Source organism: Platichthys flesus, chromosome 3 (genome assembly GCF_949316205.1).
Source record: "Platichthys flesus chromosome 3, fPlaFle2.1, whole genome shotgun sequence".
In the NCBI taxonomy this organism is placed as follows: domain Eukaryota; kingdom Metazoa; phylum Chordata; class Actinopteri; order Pleuronectiformes; family Pleuronectidae; genus Platichthys; species Platichthys flesus.
The window spans coordinates 16,055,911-16,077,693 of NC_084947.1; the positions used below are offsets into that span (position 1 = coordinate 16,055,911).

The following is a 21,783-nucleotide window of genomic DNA, read 5'->3' on the forward strand; positions in this document are numbered from 1 at the left end:
GTGTGTGTCTTAGCTGTGCACTGTCAGGTATATTTAGAACATCTAGTGATTGAGGCTATACAGCAGAACCTTTCAGCACTGCTCGAGGAAATATACACACACACACACACAAATATATATATATATATATGATCTCTATTCCCTTCTGAAATGTGCAATGCTTATCCACAATACAAACAAACACACCCTCGCAATGCCTCCATGGTTGCCTGAATCTCCTGTGTTGGCATGTGTGCACCAGTGAAACCCTGGAGTGTACACCATCTGTCTGTTTATCACAGAGTACACACGCACACACACACACACACACACACGCACACGCGCAACAACACCAATACATCCGTGAAACACGTAAACCAATCAGACACAGCATTAAAACCACTTCATTGTTTAAATGTTGTGGCTAATCGGTCCATACATACACACTTAAGTTTCAGTCGTAAACATTGGAATGACATGACAGTGGAGCTGACACAAGTCCTTCAAAGCCTCTGCAAACATCTCCTGTCCTCCCCCATTACTCTTCTTCTCTGGCAGAGTTATCAGTGAAGACAAGGCAAGAGGCACAGGTTTTATCAGTATTGGAAGTAACAGGCTGGCCCTGGATCAGGCAGACAGATGAACAGGAAGGGAAGTGGAAGCGATGGAGAGATAAGCAGAGGGATGAGTGCACAGACGCAAAGGCTGATTTATTTAGTTTCATACCCCATACAGGTGACATTCGCCTAGAGTACAAATAAATACTTAATTAAACAAATGTCAACCAGCAACCAGGAGTGGCCTCTACATTCAGTTATACAGAGACAGAAAAGTTTCCATCCCAGCAGGAATCAGATGAGCTCTCCACAAATTAGGGGACCCGGTGACACACAAATGATTCTTGAGATCCGCAATTTCTGGCGTTTGTGTCCGATTGTCCAAATTAATGTCCTCACTCCTCATTAATTGTTTTACTCCTCTATTGGGACTCCTTTTTACTTTAAAGAAGAGGTGGGTTTGTGCAAGCTTCATGTTGCAAATGTTCTTTAAAATAACAGTATCATGCATTCTTCTCTTGGGTGCATGTGTAAGCTGTAAATAATGTAAAAGACAGTCTCTCCTCCTCCACGCTCTCCGTCAGTTCCATCATCATCCTTTAAGCCTCTACACGTGGAGAGTGCTCCTCACCACAAGCTACCAATCAAGAGGAAAAACAGAGAGCCGCATACTGGGAGAACTGGGAGAGAGAGATCTGTTTTTGAATTATAAAAGAGAAGCTATAAAATTGTGAAAAATATATAAAGCATCTTAGACAACCCAAATTATGAATTAGCCAGAAAAGTCTGGAAAGCTCTTTTGCTTTCTGACTCTGTACTGTTTACTGTAAAGGAGAGATATAATTCTTTTCACTTTTGTCCTATCCTCTTTCCTGTTACATTCATTTCGCAAAAGTTGTTATAAATTTAAAGAGCCTCAAGTCAGCAGTAAAGGGAGCTCCTCTCCTCCACTGAACCTCCTGAATTACCCTCTCAGCAGTAAGATACCTCCACATCATTGTGACATAACGCACGTGGCCTATGGGCCTGGTAAAATAAGGGTGGAAGCCAAGATCTACAAACGCTGGAACAGGCTGATCATCAAAACAGACAGGGTCACCTAGCCAATCAGAGTAGACTATGCTTTATTGGGATGGGGTCTTAAAGAGACAGGAACTAAAACCAAGCATTTCAGACAGAGACTGAAAAGAGGCGCTTCAGCAATGGACAGTCCTGTTGAAAGTCGATTACTGGAATAATTGTGTATCTGGAACATGGTATGATCACCAGTGTGCAGATTTAACTATAAGCTGATTATCCAACAGTGACGCCTGGTCCAACTTTTCACTCCTGAAACTGATTTCCTAATTCTCAACTCAGAGTATCTGCCAAAACTGAGGACCAATCTGATAACAGTGCTTTCCTTCTCTTGCCAAATGTGGAACTCACTGAGAATCACTTTTATGAAAGGTAGCATAAAACACTGGGAAATTGCCTTCACTGTTTAATAATAATAAAGGCTACAAAGGAGGAGACCCCTGGGCCCGGTTGAACCTTAATTGGCCATCAGAGATACGAGGAGCTTCGAAAAAAGAGCTAAAGGGTTGCATCTCCTTCACGTTAAAAGGGTTTGCAGATGAGGTGGTTTGGGGATCTAATCAGGATGCCTCCTGTGCTCCTTCCATTAGACCTGCACTTGAATTCAATTTATGGAGGCCACATGCAGGGTGGTGCTCACCGGTCATTATAGATCTCCTCTGGAATATTTCACTAGACCTGCTGCTATGCCGAAACAATCGTGGATAATTGGAGTTTGCAGTTTTATAGATCAATTCTATTTGTAAGATCTAAGATGTGCTCTTATTTTCCATCATAAATGTTTTCATTTGTAAAAAATTCTTGTAACAGCTGTGATGAAAAAAAAAAGAAACCAAATGAAGGCCTTGGCATCACCACTGGCATTAACAAGATCAAAGCACCATCAGGTCGGCTGCAGAGCAAAACAATGTCTGACAGAAGGAGTCAAAAAGTAGCCAATATTCTACATGATAACAAATTTGCTAATTATTGTAAAAAACAAAGAATCAAACAAATCGTAGCAAAATAAAATTCTAAGGAGAAATAAGACTGAAGAGTGTAAGGAAATGAAATGAAGGAGAGTATGAGGTCAGGGCAGGTGAAGGTAACAGAAATGCAGACAGCTATAAAGAGCAGAGCCTGGTTAAAGGCTGAGGAGCCCTGATGGCTGCCAACACAGGAGGTAACACACTGTCGGAGCCAGACACCCCCTCCTGGGAGAATCCCTGCTGCCCCTGGATCCATACATGGATTCATCTCACTGATCTGTTTACTTTTGTCTCTGCCAATGTCTCCGTCTGTCTCCCTCTCCCTCGTCTTCCTCCTCCTCCTCCACTTGACTTTGCTTCATCACTTACTACATGTACTGCTGCCACCCTCCAAATTCTGACCGAGTCGATGAGGTTCCAAACCTTTGGCTCCCTCTGTTCCCATTCTTCTTTTAAATTTGGGTAACCTTGGACAGTTTCTGTTACAGACAGCCTCTCAAAGAAAAAAAAAACTAAAAGTAATCTGACACATTCAAAAAAATCATACAGAAGAATAAAATTATACATTCAAAAAAAGTCCTTCTGACATCCCTATAGGAAGTGCCTGAGTTCATTGCTCTTCAGCTACTTTTTTTGTTACTGAAAGAAAAATGACAGATAATTGCAGGCCTGTACTTCCAGAAGAGAGTATTCTGGGGTTGAAATTGGCATCTCTGTGACACCTCGTAGATCTAGTCCCGGCTCCCACATGATGGAACGACCTTCCCATCGACATCAGGACAGCAGAAAGTCTACAAATCTTCCGCCGCATTCTAACAACACATCTTTTCCGACTACACCTTGGTTAAAAGATGTAGTCTAATAACCATCGTCAACTCTGTTTAAGATAAAGAAATAATTAGTTGCACTTATATACTATATTGCACTTACATCTAGCAATGTTTTTTGAGCCAATTTACTAACAGGCTGTTCTGGGTTTGTACCCTCAGGGTTTACTGCACGTATTGAATTTGATATCAAGAGTTCAGGAATTCAGTGGTGTTGGTGCAGACTACTTCCTGGTAACTGTTAGTGCTGTTTGTGTTAACTCTGCATTGCAGGTCATTGTAACTTGATCCAAAGCAACAGGCAACATAGGTCATGTCCTCATTAAAACAATGCTAATTCCAACTTTTACAGCACATAAGCAGCTGTCTTGTGCTTATCAATGTGTGTCTCTGGCTTTGAAGCCACTTGGAACATAACACTGCTCAGTTAGAAACGTGGGCTAGCATGATGATGGAGACATTTAAATGAGGTTTGTCCATGAGGGAAGTTTATCACAAATTACTTATTCAGTGTCTTATCCATGCATTAGAAAAGTACCGTCAAAACTCCTATAATGCATCCAAATTTGCAATATTCAGCAGTGTCAAAACTCTGGTATGTTGGTCAAATGTTTCTCTTATCTTTATCATCTGATGTGTTTTATTTGAGCCCACAGACACAACTGTTTGCATCAAAATAGCTCAACTGGACCAAAGGGGCGGGTGACTGGATGTTACCCCACATTGCTTAAGAACCATGCTGCTCTGTCTCACAACCCTTTTATTGCAGACACAAAAAATACAACATTAACCACAAGATTCTCAATTCTATTTCTAAGGTATTCCAGTTAATGAAGCCCAAAGAAGACTAATGTGAATTGATTCAAAAGCAAGTTTTCAAATTGCAAATAATCTGACTAATACCCACAAAGAACCAACTTTTACATATTTTTACATTTCCACTATATATGGTCAACCTAGTAAAAAATATAACGTGTTGAGGTTATGGGGTATTATAATAAAATACAAAGTTATAAGACAAGTTATCTTATTAGCTCACTATATCGTCCCCTTTCTCATAAATGGAGCTCCTTATACAGAGAGTAGGAAGGAGTGAAATATTGTGATTTCAGTCACGGGTGCAAGACATAGAGAGTATATAGTATATAAAACACTACTGGACTGGGTAGTGCTGTGTTTTGCCAGTGGAGAGTCACGGCTGTCATGCAATTGAAATAAAGCAGAGTAATAAACAGAAATCTCTTTTGGGAGCCTCTCTGTGAGTATTGGAAATGATTTTCTTCAAATATACTGAGACAGAGATTGTACACGACTAATAAACCCTCAAAAGGTTCCAGGGACATATTATGATCAAAACTGATTATAGGATCAGTGTGCAGTGCAGTTATAACAGGAAATGATACACAAAAAATGTATATACATCGAGAAAATGCTGTTAACGAGCTTCATCATATATTACAGTTACAACAAAGGGATATAAAACTCACCCCTGACTCTGTGGAGCTCATAGTTGAAACAGTCCAATGTCTCTCACATTCAACAGGCTGAAAAGCATTAATGGGTGATGTGTGTGTCTGTGTGTGTCCCATTCAGTATCCAGTCTGTCAGCTGGTGTGTCAACAGCAGATGTATACACCAATGGGAATCCATTCTCACAGCTTCAGAGGTCACCAGAGAGGGAGCAGCACATTGAAAGGCCAATGAATTAACACATTTGTGAATGAATGTCTGACACAGTCAGCCTGCCAAGAGCACCAGGAATATGATCCTACTCCTTATATAGTCAACAGTCAACAATACCCCTCAATGTCCCTGATATTAGTCTTTGAGAGTCAAGAGAACAATTCAGTTAATGATAAATGAGGCAGATGATAAAGGCAGGTCAAAAGAGATGTAATGAGAATAAGTAAAAATGGAAATTAAGTAAAAAGTTATCACGTGAGGAGGAAAGTCTCTAAGTAGACTATGACCTGTGGTCATAATCAGAACTGACAGAAATAGCAGCCACCTGTTGGAGCACAGAGCAGCAGACGGGCCTCTGATGGGAATTGGGACAGAACGCAAACTATTACAGATATTTCTGTTCCTATTGATCTTATAAATAGATAGATATATAAATAGATAGATAAATAAAGGTTTTCCACTGATGTTGATATTATGACAACTGTATAATAATGTGTGTGTGCAGGCTACACATTGTCATCACTAAGTAGTAAAAAAAAAAAATCTGTGCAAAGTTGTCATTTCATTCTTAAAGATATGATATAACGTAATGTAAAATAGTCTCACATTATATTGCACAATTGTTTAAGATAAATTATTTGATAAATACTTTTTTGCATGTAATCGTTTGTCTAATAAATAATCTTTGAATGAAGATGATTAAGATGTTACATGGCAGCACATCTCCTGAGCTGTTGAAATTCAAATCCATACAAAAACAAATAGAACAAACCGCGACAGTAACCACATGGAACCACAAGAAGGAAAATTAGGAAGACAATTTTTTTTATTAAACTTTTTAAACCCTTTTAATTAATGTAGGTAGTTTTCTATGTAAGCCCTCTGGCGGTCGTTACAAATCCAAACTGTACAAGCTTTAATATAACTAAAAGTATATGTGCTTAATATATCATTAAATGTGTTAACTGCTGCTATTCATGCTGATTTGATCCATTAAGTGAGAAAGAGGTAAAACCCACTTTGAGTGCAGACTCACAAGTCCTGAAACATGTGTTGCTAGGCAACATCTAAAAAAAAAGGGTCTCAGTTAGCTTGCGAATTAAACTTCTTCACCTGCAAAGACATATTATAAAACTGTCTCTTATTGAAGAGACTATTTTAGCTTAAGAGGACTGGGACACATGAGCAATGTGTAAGCACTACTCAAGTGTTCCGTCAGGTAAATCCACACTGACTCCAACCTCTGTTCAGCCATCTCCGTCTGCCAGCCGCTCTGAGGAACTGAAAAGATGGCAGCTCAGCAAACACTCAGATAGCAGAGGGGGCACTGCTATCAGAAAGTTACTGGATAAAAATAGTCCTAATGAAGGCTGTATGGGGGGTAAATAAGACGAATACTGCTTCACGTTTTTGATTCATTGATTCACTGCCTTCAGTGAAACCAAGCTGTGACTATGGGAACCTTGATTAATCCTAGATATCACTGAAAGGTCACATCATGTGAAGAGCTGTGTGTTTCCATAAGCACATACGAATATAAAAATCGACCTAGAGTGTGTGAAAGCACGGGTGTAGCATCATGTTGTGTGATACATTTAATTAGAAAAGTATGTCAGTACCATGAGCTGGGCGGTCGATGGGCAACAAATGCTTCTGACAATACTTATTATACAAGCGTATATCGCAATACATGTTTCCTGTGTAGGTGTCTGGTTAGCAAACGGTAATCCACACCTTTGAGAAAGGAAACTGAGACACAGTGGCTTTGGTATGCAGGAAAAGGAGGAAATAACTTTATAAAAAAAACAAAAAAAACACAGCTTATTCCTCCACACAGAACTCTAGGCAGGAAAACACCCTAATGGCAGCAACTGGCAGAATGGAGCGTCTCTATATCATTAGGAGGCCCTGCATGAGCTGGATCAACAGGCTGGTGAAGACAAAGGTGCAGAAGCAAAGTGCAGACCTGCCCTCACAACTCCTCCTCAGGGAAGATGCTGCGAAAGAGGAGATGATGACCGAGCTGAGACACAGCGGAGAGAGCCGGTGGTGACATCAAGCTGGCAAGGGAAACTGGAGGAATACCAAAAGAGTGCGGAGGAGGATGTAGAAGATGAAGCAAAAATCCCGGGACCTGGTGACATCGATATGTTCTGAAATATCCTCTGGCACAAGCAGCAGCTACGTGATGAGGAAGAGGAGCCCACTAAAACACGAGCAGGGGAATTCATCAGATGTCGCCAGCCAATCAGAGGAGGAGGAGAGCTCAGTCAATCGGTTTCACACAAATTCCATCTTCATGAGAAGGGAAGTATGACCATTAAAACCTCCAGCTCGGACATAATAGACAATAGGCTGTATCTCCCTCCCTGCACCATACAGGTGCTGCAGTGTGGACCAGTGTGATTTATGAGTTGCTCACTGGAGGTGGAACTCTTTGGAAACCTACAGTATGGGTCTTTACGCCTGGTATTGCCTCCTCTCCTTATCCTCATCCCCTCCCCTCCTCAAAAACACAAGGTGCACAGAGCTCTCATGTTCTTCAAAAATACATTTTTAAACTGCGAGATTTATTTAGCAGCTCATCAGGGAGAAGAGTTCCGTTTCTAAAACTGCATGGTGGAGATACAGATCAAAGGTTTCCAGACGCCTACATTAACTTTCATCTATCAGGGAGAAAAGATATTGATGTGCATCCATCTAAAAGCCTCCCAAGCTTTAAAACTTCAGAAAAGGAAAAATATCTGTGACACATTTCAGGTACATTATTCATACAAGGCATAACAAATGGAAAATTGCATTTCCCCATTTCTATGATTAAAACTTTTACTTCTATTTATGCGTTACATCACTGCTCTGCTTGCATTACATTGGCTATAATTAGTTAAATTGAATATAATCATATATATAAATTATTTTAATGATCGTCGAGAGAGCCATCTAGCTCACCAATACAAAATTTGCCATATTAATCTAATTTTGTATTGGTTTGAGCTCAGGTGACTGTTGAGGCCAAAGCATATATTTCATAACATTTTCAAACTCAAAGCCTTCAGTGACCCTTGGTACCCTACAGGTGGAGGTGTTGTCTTCCTGTTTCTCCAGCCTTTTCCTTGAATGAGTCACCGGTCTCTACATTGATCCGACACGTAAAAATCTGCTTGTGTTTTCATGTGTTCAGGGTAAACAATCTAAGAAGAAAATATATTTATATTATTGTATTCAGAGCCCTATGGTGGAAATCACTGAAATCATTTAACCTGATGTGACTTCAATCAGTCGAAAAGCAATGAGTGCTAAAGGATTTCTTCGGATGATTGATTTTCTAGTGAGGACAAAACGCCTCTTCATACTGTAGTGAAGAGAAAAAGCGGCGTCTGGCTGCCGTATCACTCAGCTCCCAGACCAAGATACAGGACTGGACTGAGCAACACACTGAGAACAGACTCCGGTGTATTATTATGGCAAACATGGACAGATCATCCAGTGCAACAAACAGCTGGACACACCAATGCAACATGCATGTATGCACAACACATGAAGGCACATGCATCTAAAATACATGTTGGGATAAATCTGCAATAGCCTATTTGGGAGGCTGACTATCTCTCCTCCAATGAAGTAACAAATTACAAAGAGGCTATATTTGAATATACATGAAAAATAAGGTGCTGTTAACCTGCCTGTTTATAAATCTAGCAGGTTGCGGACAAGAATGGGTGAAGATCAGACATTAGGGGAAGATCATATTAGAAGTGGCCTACTTTACCTCTTAAACATACATAAACAAAAGTAAAAATACAACAAAAAAGATAAATAACTAAATAAAGAACAAACAAAATACAACAGGGTCATAAACCACATGCACCCCTGCACATGAACAGATGGTGTAACTTATGTAATTTAGCCTGATCCTAAAGGCTGTTTCACTGCAACCTAGGAAGTAAAATATTAGGGGAAGCTACATTTTCAGGGAAAAAGACCAATTATACAAGCATTACAAGCACTTAAATCACACAAAGAGATTATGATTTATGCATGAATGGTGTCCATCAACTTTTTTAAAGCTGCTATAAAAGTGCTTTATAATCACAGAGAAAAATTGCAGTGTTTAGAAGTCAGTGGAGAAAGTAATTATGATTTGATATTAAAGGAAGGTCAAGCAACACATCCATCCAGGATCAGACTAAAACCTCTCTAATGGTATCCTGACCGTTCTCTCTCTTTTCTGCAGAGGTCAACATCAGCTTTGCACCAGTAGGTGGCACCAAGTCCAAGCACTTGCCCAATTCAGCTGCAGTGTCACCAAAGTTCATAACCCATGAGTTTTCCCTCTGAAGCAGGTGAGACACTGATTTCATGCTGTCAGGCTCATTACTAACAGGCGGAGGCTAACATCAGCTGATCCTCAGTCTGCTCGAGAGGCAGCATCCCAGAATGAGAGTACTGCAGAGATGCTGCTGTCTGATAGTTTCTGTTATGTGATGGTAATGTGCCAAAATGATGCTGCTCTCAGTCAGAGCCCTTAATAAAATCACATCCCCACCAACAAAATGACGGCTTCACAGAGACGCTATCACAGAAAACATTTATGAACTGCTGAATCTGAGATTTCAGGGAAAACACCTGAAAATACATTTAAAATATATAATTTATTTGTGGTATTCAAAGATGGGCAATTGCTGTTTCAGGGAAGGCTTTGTATTATTTATTTACAGCAGCAGCAACCGAGTTGATCTGGGATCATGGCCAACTGTAAAGGTCAAGTCTATAAGCCATGACTGTTAGAAAAGAGATTAAGGGTTTGTCATCTCTTTAGCTAACCCTCATTTTACTGACGCTCCATTTTATGTGTAAGGGGGAGATACAGAATAGTTTATTTTTTCATAAAGACCTAACAATACAAACAATATATCACCATGCACACCAAGCAATACTATATCTTTACGCGTTTGCTCTACTTTTTTCCAAACATAACCAGGCACAAAATGTACAGATTGATCCCTCGCATTACATCAAACAGTATCAATGATCTAAACTACCGTACGGATCAGAAGGCTCACCAGGCCCCCATGGTAAAAGCTCTCTGTTGTGCTCGGCTGTGATGAGGCGCATCCTTCCACACCAGTGTTTCAGGACAGCAGCAGTCACGTCCGCAGGCGGCTGCCTGCTCCATGTTCAGATGGCAAACCAACAAAAAAAAAGACTAATAAAGGTTTGTGTTGACTTGACCTAAATATCATAGGTAAAAATTGAATTTGCCGTTATATATGTTTCATGTCAATGGGCCTAAAACAAAAGGGCTTGGGTGAGTCAGAAGTCCACCATCTGCTCATAATCTACATTGAGGTTATCCTCCTGTTCTACATTATTTTCCTGTGGTCTTTACCTCATTTTTTAAGGCAATATTTTACCTCCACCACACGAGCGTGACCTAAATCCACCTTGTTTAAATCTAAACTGCTCTAGGCATCAGCTGACTACATAAAATGTAAATCTTTAATTAACATAAAGTGATCTGTTTTAAATGTAATGTACACTCTAAACAAAAGCGTTCCCCTCTAGCTGAACTAATGTAGAGTTTAAACATAATTTAGAATCGCCTTGAGCAAACCGAAGCACACAGTGGAACCAGATGGGCTTCGGGCAGAGTCCAGTTAATTAATCTAGTATAGGTCAATCGAGTACATAAAACAAAATTAACTACAGTGGAAACTTTGCTTCTAAATCAGTCCCGGAGTACCTGGAACTGAAAAATTCACTGAAACAGGCCAAACGTTACTGAAAAGACGTCCAATAAAAAACATGAGGTGGGCGTTTAAAATCTCATGTACAAATATTGTCCAAACTCTACATTAGTATCACCAACTTCCATCTATGTCTCTGCTTCTCTCTCTGTCCGATGGATCAATACAGTGGCTTTTCCGGAGATTACATCGACTTCCCAATAATCCTCATTAATATGCTCCCTCCCTGTTCAACACCTTCAGATTGATTTGTAATTTTGATTAAATGTCTTTAAAAACAGTGAAAGTTTATGAAATTATATTTGAAATGTTTACAACTAAGGCGCTTTTGCGAAAGCAGTTTATAATTTATGCTACATTGTAAAATAAAGCCATCAACATTGAAAAAGTAGCTTACTGGCAAACTTTAGCTATTAGTCAAAAGCTAATTTCTAGAAACAAAACAGACTACAGAGGACTGACAGGATATTTAGATTTCTATAAATGTGTATCAAATACACTCAAATGAAGAACCAGGGTGACAATATGGAAATCCACTCATCTAAAATTCTCTAGTGGGTATTTTGGCAGAATGGACCACATTCATATTAAACAACCAGTACACACTGGGAAAAACACTTGGGACCACGATGAGAGGCGCACACACACGTCCTCTTAACATGCAGTACATCCAGCTCCCATATGGATCATAATGGGCCAAAGGAACACTTACGACTCGGCTACTATTGGGACATCTCCATCTGTGCTGCAGGGAAGCTCATTTGCAATTATTCAATATTCCCTCGCCGCTGAGGAAGCGCGGTCTACATTGAGTTGCAAATCATCTGCCTTTGATTAGCATGCGGAGTAGGGAAGGCGCCCCCCCCCCCCCCCACAGACTTTGGTCACCACGTGTTGTTTTGTCCGAGAGAGAATAGCCGCGGCCCACCTGTGACATTTCATTACCGTCCGTCTGCGTCGGCCTGGGTTCGTCTTTTCATCTTGTGCATCCGACCCACTTGTAAAAGCCGTCGTAGCTCAGTCTGCTGCTTGGTACATTTTCGCATTCTCTTTGTCTGCGCTCTCAAACGAGAAAATGACACCTTTACTCGACCTGTCAGACAAAACAAAACAATAACTGCTTCCGGATAAACAACAACTCTCAAACAGCAGCCTATTGTTGTGTGTTGGATGTTATTTGACTATTTCGCTACACAGACACACACACACACGATTCTCGACTGATGACTAATCTGTGTGGCGCGGCAGCATCAAGCGTTAGAAAGCCATCCTCGGCCCGACCTATTGATTGAAAGGCCGACCCATCTCCTCCTGCTCTGTCGTTACTCTGACACTGCTTGCCTCTGCTTTTGGCCTCTGTTAATGTATTTTGATACGATACATTCTGCCTGATCATTGCATCTTGCTGTGCTAAAAAGGAGGAGACGGAGGAAGGAGTCGATTCCGAGCGTAATACCAGCGCCACATCAATCAGCTTTTGTCCGTCTGAGCAAAGCTGCCATTCAGGAGGGCACACCGGCAGTCCTGAGTCATTTAGTAGTCTACACTGTGACAGTTAACCTTGTTTACGATATCACTCGGGCCTCAGACTACTGTGTGGGCAGGCCTGTGATTACATTAGCCTCCTGTGCATGGGCTTGGCTGTGTGTGAGCGTATGAGGCTGTGGACGGCAGAGACCAACGCCGGAGGGTAACACAATGTCACGGTGCACAGCCCCTGTCTCGCAGCACACAGCCTGTGCTTCTGACGGCGGAGGAATTACTTCAAATTCGTCCCCACAAAGCTCTGGTAAAGGAAGGGTGTTGATATCCGAGAGACTGAGGCTGGGATCAGAGCAGAGGACATGTGTCATAGATCAGGGAGAGACAATGCAGGTAAGGTAATCCCTGAAGGACCCGTGACGAGTGATGGAAGGAAGGAAAATTAGACCTTTTTTTTAGTTGAGGGCAAAGGACTGACTCACTCAGAAAGATTGTGCCCTTGCTGCAGGAACATATACTGAATGGTTGAAAGGCAGGGGGGGGGGGGGGGGTAACTACAAAATAAAATACACATTTTTTCAGTTTAACCTGGCAGTTGAACTTGGTGCCAAAAAGACTCAACTTCACACTCGAGTGAATTTGTTGATTCCAGCCGATAAAAGTTGATAGCTTGCAGCTTTTTTCTTTTATTATATCTTTGTATAGCTCAATTAATCTTTTATTTTTTCACTTTCGTTCAATACAGGCATCAGCGTTACAGACATTACCAGATAATGACTCGGGTCCCAGTTGAGTTCGGAAACCATCAATCATCTGCACTCACGTTTTGAGTGTGGCGGAGGGTGGCGGAGGGGTCAATAAAGTCTTATTCCCTGGAAAACGGGAAGTCTGACTTTTCCAGGGAATTAGAGTCAGACTTCCTTTATGGATCCCAGGGGGGAATTGTGTTTGTTACAAAAGCTCCATGCAAGAGTAGAAATATAAGCATATAAAGATTTAAAAAATATATGAAATATATATGAAATATATACAATATGGGCTTTCTGTCCATTTAGTGCAAGATTGGATATGTACGGATATTGCTGGCATTGAAATGAGTCCAGTCCGTTGACTCAGAGGGAGGAGTTGTGTGGTCGGACAGCCACAGGCAGGACAGACTTCCTGCTGCGCTCTGTGGTGCATCTTGGTGGTCTCAGCCTCGCTTCCTGTACAACAAATCGAAAGCAACATGCTGCCAGGTGACTAATTCATAGCATAGTTACAAGGTAACACTCACTTTCATACGTGTGGGAAATTCAGACGGGCCTTGGAAACTCATGTAAAGCAGAAGCAACAGTTCAACACCTTTCATCAACACCGGAAACATCTGAGCCATCACATCAGCTCTGTCTAAATTAAATCAAAATCAAAATTTACTGCCATTAATAGCACTTGCCATGTAAAACAAATCAAACTGTCCATCGCAGGTTGTTCACACACATGTCCATCGTGGCAGAGGCCGAGGTGGAGTCAGGTGTGTGGGAAGCAGACACCAGGCAGGATGAGACACTCTCACAGCTAGTGAGAGCTAAAGATCTATCAACATCTCCAAATGGTGTCTGCCATACTTTCACCATGTGATTTCTTTCCACCTTGTTCTTTTTGCCCAGACACCTACTGGGTCAGAATCAATCATTTTCCTCTCAGAGTCTTTTCCAGCCCACCTGGGGCTGTAATGAATCCTAATTTGAGCTGTCATCAGGACGCTTCCAGGACGAGGCCGGGCTGTTGCCAAGTGACCGTGATGCTGTTTATTCCCCCGCGACATCCCTCATCTCACAGTCACTGCATCGTCAAAAAAAGGACAATAACTATAACAAATCGCCGGTAAATCTGGCATGCAGGATGTACCGACATCTGAAAACCATCGCTCACGGTTCTGATAACATTTCAGTAAACTGATCAACCGATTGGACCACATCTGACACTGCTGTCAGAACAAGTCTCAATTTACAAGATTTTAGTCCCAGAACATCCTCGGACAAGCGGCAAGATAAGAGGATAAGGAAATGGTTCCATATCATGAATTCTGACCCTGAACATGTTATCAGCTCCACATTTCTTCAGATACTGCACCATTTAAAAACTTTAAAGCAACACACTTACTCAGAGGTTTAAAGAGGATGAAACACTTGTCCAGTCCGTGTTCGTCCAAACTTTACCACACATTTATAGGAAGAGACAAACCTGCCAAGCATATTTTACATTTGAGTATATTTAGCATTAGGCTGTTAGTCTCTGTGACACAAAAACCTACTTGCCTGGTTATGTGTGATAAATAATTTAAAGAACTACATAAGAGCTGAGCGAAGGATTGAGGAAGGAAAACATGAGTGCGAACTCAGTGTAGAGCACAGTGATTTGTTTTTGTTGCTGATTAAATAAAATATTTTAAAAATACAGTGCTTTTTATTTAATGGACGCACTGGTATCAGGGGCCGAGCAGGTGCACTGACCCGGGGACCTTCTCGCTGTGTGACACACCTCTTACTATGTTTGGCGATGAACATGTTCATACATGTGGAAAACTAATATGACCAACATGACAGAAGAGACCATGTGTGAGCACAGTATACTGGCTGGAGCAGGCAGCTGATGCCAGCACAGTGAGCCACAAAATCACCTCCACTTTACCATCCCACATCTCTCTGATAACTTATGATGCTCCATCCAGAATATTACTTTCAGGTGCTTTTCTGGATATTTCATTTTAGTATTTGTATCTTTCACAAAATATAGAAATGATCTCTATTCAATATACAGCGATAGAGAGATATAGATAGAGAGAGAGCGCCCTTTTCTCTCCTCCTTTTATCAATAGTAACATAAATATAACTGATGACTGATGGCAAATTTTCGGCAGCAAACTAAACTAGCATGTTAAGGTAATGAGGCCTGATTGAGAATGAAGATTATAAATCTGTATTATGGGAGACTGAGAGCAAGGAATGAAGCAATTAAATAAAATATATAAATAAAATACAGCTCCATTTGGTCTGTTGGTCTAAAACCCACTCCAAAGGCAGTCTTGAAGCCGTTCCTCGCCTGTATTTAAAACTTGTTCTTTTCACCAGATCAGAGTTAAGTATCTGTATCAAAAACATGCCTCACCTCGGTCTGACTGTATTTAAAAGTAATGCGGTGCTGCAGGTGAATCGGGTAACGACAGAGGGACAACACTGCCTGACACTAAGGGTCACAGAGCTAACCACTCCAGAGAAAGACAGAGGTCACCCCAGAGAATGGCCCACTTTGCTACAGAACAAAAACACAGGCATGAAAGCGTTATTGAAACCTCTGCAGATCCAATAAAACCTGAGAGTCTGAATGGAAGGGGATTTGAAGGGATAGGGATAGACCAAGTACAATTTAACATTCACAATTAAAGAGAAGGACTGTGGAGGAACACAATTAATACAATAACCACACCAACTCATCTTAAAGGGAATAATGAGTGAATCGAAAAATAACTCTTATAACGACTCTGTATATTGATTCAAAATGTACAGGTCATTTACACAAGTGAAATATGTGTTGAGGGGATAATACTGGGAAGATGACGGTTATAGTTATGTGTGGCCTAGTGTGCCGGTTATGGGCGGTGTGTGGCCTAGTGGTTAGAGTGATGGTTCTCCAACAAGAAGGTTGCTGGTTCAAACCCCACTCTCTCCCGACTGCATACCGAAGTGTCCTTGGCAAGATACTGAACCCCTAAATGGCCCCTCATGAATGTTGAGTGTACTAATTGTAAGTCGCTTTGGACAAAAGCGTCAGCTAAATGACATATAATAATAATATAATTATAGAGTTCGATTTCAGCAGGTGCTGACAAACACTCACACACACACACACACAATAAGATGCAACTGTCTTGCATCGCCAGCAGCAAAAGTTAAATGTGCTCATTTTCTCTCTCTTTGCTGAGTCAATAATTGAATCACTTCAGAAACTTGGCAATAATCCCCCCCCCCCCCCCCCATCCCTCATTTCCCATAAAACTATGCAACGTTTCATTCCATATATTCATACTCAATTTATGAAATTGGGGCGTGGAGCTTTATGCTTTTATCTTAATAAAGAAAAGTTTAATACAGTCCCCTAATGCTGGTTTCTGTGTGAGTGTATACATGCCTGACATTGGCGCTGGTATTACTTGATTCTTCCCTCGGGTAGAAAATAAAGAATATACGTCCAATCTCATCTCTTCTTTCTTTGCTTTGCTCATCTTTAATCTTCCTTTATCACACTTCACATCATCTTGCCTCTTTCCTCATTTAATCACATCTCAGTCACCTTATCACCTTTCATTATCTCTCCCACCCGGTCTGATCTCTCTTAATCCTATTTATCTCCTTTCATTACACATCATCTCGTGCCCCTCTTAGCTTCATTTCATCTTTCTGTAACCTCATTACATGACAGATTCAGATCATGCTGTATATCTGACATCATGCTGCTGCTACTGTAACTAGTGTTTGCCACTGCTCTGTTCTTTCCATGTGGAAAATCCTACAAATAAACAACAGACTCTTTGATAAACATGGCAACAATATAGGAGGTAAGCAATGGCTATCGCTGAATGCTAAAACTTTATTTGGCAGAGTGAGATCTCTTTGTATTATGTAATTGACGTGGCGAGGGCCAGATCAATTTCAATGAAATCCTAATTTATTTCCTTTACCTCTTCAGCTGAGTGCAATGCACTTCGGAGAGATTTAATGGATGGGAGATCTTTGGCACCAACCTTAGTGGTCTCGTGCGCCAAATGACTTTTAGACAGCGATCTGGATGATGCTCAGGAGCAGGTTCTGAAACGGTGAGAAGAGAAGCTTTCCAATAGCTGCTGCACTGATGAGAAGGCACTTATGGTCTTTCACAGGTAGTCATGCCTCTTGTGTATTTCATTCTTACAGTTGGCAGCGGGACAGAAATGACATGAGTAGGTCTAATGAATAGAAGTGATGTCAGGGAATGAGTCCGGAGAGACGTCTCACTCTCATCAGATCTAGTTTACTCCAGCTGACATGGCGCTCTGATGGGGTTTCTCCTGGGAGACCCTGACTCAGCACCTTGAGTGATGTGGGGATATTCACAACATCCATCTCCTCCACTGCCGAGGGCATGCCTGCTGTACATACGCCTACTGGAACACTTTGCATAAAAAGGAAAGACATCGTAAAAAACCCTTCAGCATGCAGGCAAGGACACGGTGACAGATGGAGTGGGAAGCAAGGGGCCAATCACTACCATGGCAATAAAAGGGGTGAGAGTGTGCAGAGGGAGGGTGTTTGAAATATCAGTGCTTGTGTGGCCTTTCTTCAAATCAATATAGCCTAAGTAATTAAGTGTATATGCCGCAGGGAAGGTAACCTGATATCATGTAGCTTGTGGTGTAGGATCTCAGCTTGTTATTAGTGAAGATCTCACGCGCCTATACATTTGAATTGGATGTAGTCATCTGGGCCACACAGCTCGACACGCTGCAGGACATGAGCAAAGGAGGCAGTGGACCGGTGAATCGATGAGCGCCCCACAGCGTCATGAAACTTAATTTAACCTCCAGGGCATTGCGGTCCATCATTACGCATTTTAATGTCCGTCATCCCTTGGTAGTGACAGTTACCGGATGAGTGTTAAACCACATGTGTCTGCTCTTTTACTCACGGAATCGCTCGCGTCTTTACGCAGCTGCTCCTTCTTCTCTCCCAGCTCCGCGGCCGGATCCACCACCAGTGTCTCGAAGCACGCCGAGCCCAGAGAGGAGCTCTTCTGCTGGTGCGTGATGAGCTGGGACACGGCGAGCTGGGGGCTCCCGTGCGTCGTCAGCTCCGGCTTGCTCCCCGTGGCTCCAGAGGCTGCGCCAAGGGGATGCAGCAGGGGTCGTCCGTCCGCGCTGGTGCCGGGGACCGCGTCGCCGCCACCGGACCTCGTATCCCCTTCGAAAGAGGCCGGCGGAGAACTGGACAGGTTGGGCTGCGACGACGAGAACACCCGGTCGAACTGTTTCTTTTTCCTCTTGAACATCCACAGCCCCGATTCCTTCTTGCTGCCCTCCGCGCCCCCTGCGCCGCGACGCTCCGAGCCCACTTTCGGACTCAGCCAGGGTTTGGTTTTCCCCTGGAAATTCTTCCAAATCCTCCGCTGGTAGGACTCCTGTCCCTTGCCGGTGCCCTCATCCTTGGGTGATTTCTGCTCCATGGTGCCTGTGCAGCAGCCGGCCAGCCTGACCACACTCTGGAGGTATGGTGGATGGATGGCACGGTTGGGCTGCTGCGGCTCGGGACTTCCACCGATGATCGGTTTAGAGCGCCAGGAGGCAGACGCGCAGTGTGGTGATGGAGGGGGTGTTAGTCGCCCTGTAGAATTCCTCTGCAGGCCACGCTGCACATGTCATGTCCCACACCGGGCAGCAACGATTGCTGGAAAGCAGAAGCCTCATCTGCTGAGGTTGTGTCTCAGTGGTGAAGTTGGCAGCTCATGCGGTGACTTCTGCAAGACTCCCCACAAATAAATGCTGCGCTCGGCTGCTGTCGGTCTTTGCGTCCCTGCCGTGCACTCTGTGCCTGACCAGGGTTTGGGTAAACTTCCTCATTAATTGCTCTATTCAAATGAAGAGCGCACCGTGCGCCTCCCTCTGGCCAACCCCGTCACTTCCCTGGATCCTCTGTATGATGGTGATTACATAACACAGCCTCAAAGTGCCTCGTGGAGATGTTTATGTTTCAGTGGTGGGTTCACTGTCAGCTCACCTTTGCAGACCGACAAGTTGTGTTCGTGCACGGCCTCCAGATGCCCTCCTTCAAAGCACAGAGCTGTATGTGCCCGAGCTGACCATGGCCCCGGAAACCTTGGAGGCTTTGAAAAGGTCTCCTCTCTTGGGTTGCTTCTGCACAGCAGCCGTGCCTGGATCTGCTCTCTCCATCAAATGGGTCAGGCTTCAGTGAATGTTATCACCCCCACGCAGCAGCCAAGAGCAGGCAGCCTCCTCTCTTCTTAGCTGCTGCCGCTCAGCTGCTGCAGTGTGTATAAAACAACCCACCATGTCCTCCCCTCTGGCACCTAGTTTCAGCACTGTCCCCCTGGTTAACGCTGTACCCGGAGTCACATAAATAAACACACTGAGATGATAATGAACACTTCTCTCCGTACTCTCTGTAGCACATACACAAGGCGTAACAGCACAACCTTTTTTCTCTGCCAACAGGGCGGATGAAATTGCCTTAACAAAAGGGATTATACAATTCCATGGACATGATTAGAGAGGAGGGAGGGCCCGAGGCCTTCTGGTGAGACACGGATATGACCTCGCTATCACTTGTAGGAGTGATGATGGCGGCTTCTGATGATTCATTCATGGCATAAGACTTCTATAGAAAACAGCTTCATATGACTTCTGTAGCTTAACGGTTTTTGGCATGAAACTAGAGCAGCACCTGTCTGTGTGCTTATCCTGTGGTAACAATTCTACAATATACTTTCACAATCACTATTTTATTGTTTGCATGCTGGACATGGTGTGAAAAGCTGATTTTGCTACATACAAACTATACACATGTCGGCTATTTTAAAGGTCTGAAACCCCACGACACAATTTTTTCGACACAAGTTTATATTTTTTCAAAACAAATGCTCTTCAATACATATCAAAATAAAGCATTAAAGTAACAAAATGATTGGTGCACCTTTTCTTTGAGAAATTGCTAAAAAGGAAGAGATTCTATGAATGATGTTTTAATGTTGAAGTTTCAGTCCAAAATGGTGAAATAGATATATTAAATTATCAAAAAGATCTGGGGGCAATTTTGACCCGCTCTTTGACCCATGCAGTTGCCAACCGATGCTGTGGTTTATCCTAGGACAAAGAAGACATGCTCACTCAGTTCGCTGTTTGCCTGTTCATTCCATTTTTATTCGTTTTGAACATATTGCGAGTCCAAAGTGCACCAAATTTGACACTACACTTCCCAGGACCACAAAGAACACTAATGCCAAGTGTGAAGCCGATAAGCTAAACAGTTTGCAAGATATGTATTCAAATACAGACATCTTTGGAGTAAGTAGATAAACATACATCTATGAGTAATTTCAAAATCAAACAAAGGAATAAACGCCACTGACAATCTTTCATGGATGTAGGAATCACTTGATATCTCATCAATCCCATTAAATAAATCATTTTAATTGCAATCAGGAGGGGTGCTGGCAGCAGCACAGTGAACTGCCCTGAACCAAACCACTCCCTCATTGAAGGAGACGCGAGCCAGACACTTCCTTTCAGCTGCCAGTGGCCTCTTCTTAGGATAACTGATGAGACTGCCCTGAGCAGGCCTTTCCTCTCTATAATGCTGGTCCAGTTGATAAGACACTAATCCATAGCGTTTATGGCTGCGCACACATAACACATACACATACACATACACATGCACACACACACACACACACACACACACACACACCTAATCACCTACATGCAGCCAGGCATAGACGCTCAGAAACAACTTTCACCGACTGGAGTCACCTGCAGTTCAGTGGAGCAACTTGATTCATGAGCTATAATGTAGGCTAGGTCTTGCTGGGATTAAGAACGTGACTAGGCCTTTTTCACACAGGAGGTTGATTCATTGCCTTCATGATTCATTCAGTGTAGAGAAAAATGAATGTTCACTTGATAACTATAGTGCTACACAATCAAATATGTATTGACATATTGTGTGCAGTGAAACGACAGAAGAACACAATGGCTTTCATGACTTGGCCAACGTTCCCCTCTTGTCCATGGTCAATTAAAATCTCCCTCAGCCAGTAAGAGGAACTGAACTTGTACCAGGCAGCTCTGGTTCCACCTGCTTTTACAAGGTCTGTTCCTCTTTCTGGACAAAGAGCAGTTGCACTGACATGATTTACATCTAAACTGCTTTACTGAATCAGCTGCATGATTAGTCAAAGCTTCGAATTTGCCCTACCTTGAAATGTTTCCAACTTAGTCAAAGATTCAAAGCAGCGTTTTTTTTACCTTTACATGAAAAAAGCTTTGGATAATCCTTACACAGCAGGAAAGAGCAGAAATGTAATCAGAAATGCCAGTGATGTGCGTCTCTAATCTCGAGTCATGAACCACATTTAAAGCTTTTCTAGTTTAATATTATCTGACAAGCAAGACCGTTCGGGAAGCGCTGGATTCTTGTACTTCGCGGAGACGAGCATCAGACCATGAATGAATCAAATATTTAAACCATCTATGAAATATCAAGATTTTATCGAGATAAGGCTAATTCTGGTCAAATGGAAGGCCAAACCCAATAATTTCCCATACCTGAGCATATCAGAGGAAAGAGAAACTGGAGAGGCTAAGATTAAGATTAAGAAGGGACTTAAATCATCAATACAGAGCAAAATGTTCAGGACTATCGCCTTGGAAATTGCA

At 42.4% G+C, this 21,783-nt stretch overlaps 1 protein-coding gene across 1 annotated transcript in view; it reads right to left on the reverse strand.

Moving 5' to 3' along the window:
- The window catches only part of mctp1a (multiple C2 domains, transmembrane 1a), a 134,758-nt gene extending 115,876 nt beyond the window's left edge, over window positions 1-18,882 (reverse strand). The window contains exon 1 of the mRNA XM_062383758.1: window positions 18,024-18,882. Within this exon, the coding sequence (XP_062239742.1) occupies window positions 18,024-18,557 (534 nt within the window). The 5' untranslated portion in view covers window positions 18,558-18,882. The remainder of the gene's footprint in view (window positions 1-18,023) is intronic.
- Between the last annotated feature and the right edge of the window lie 2,901 nt (window positions 18,883-21,783).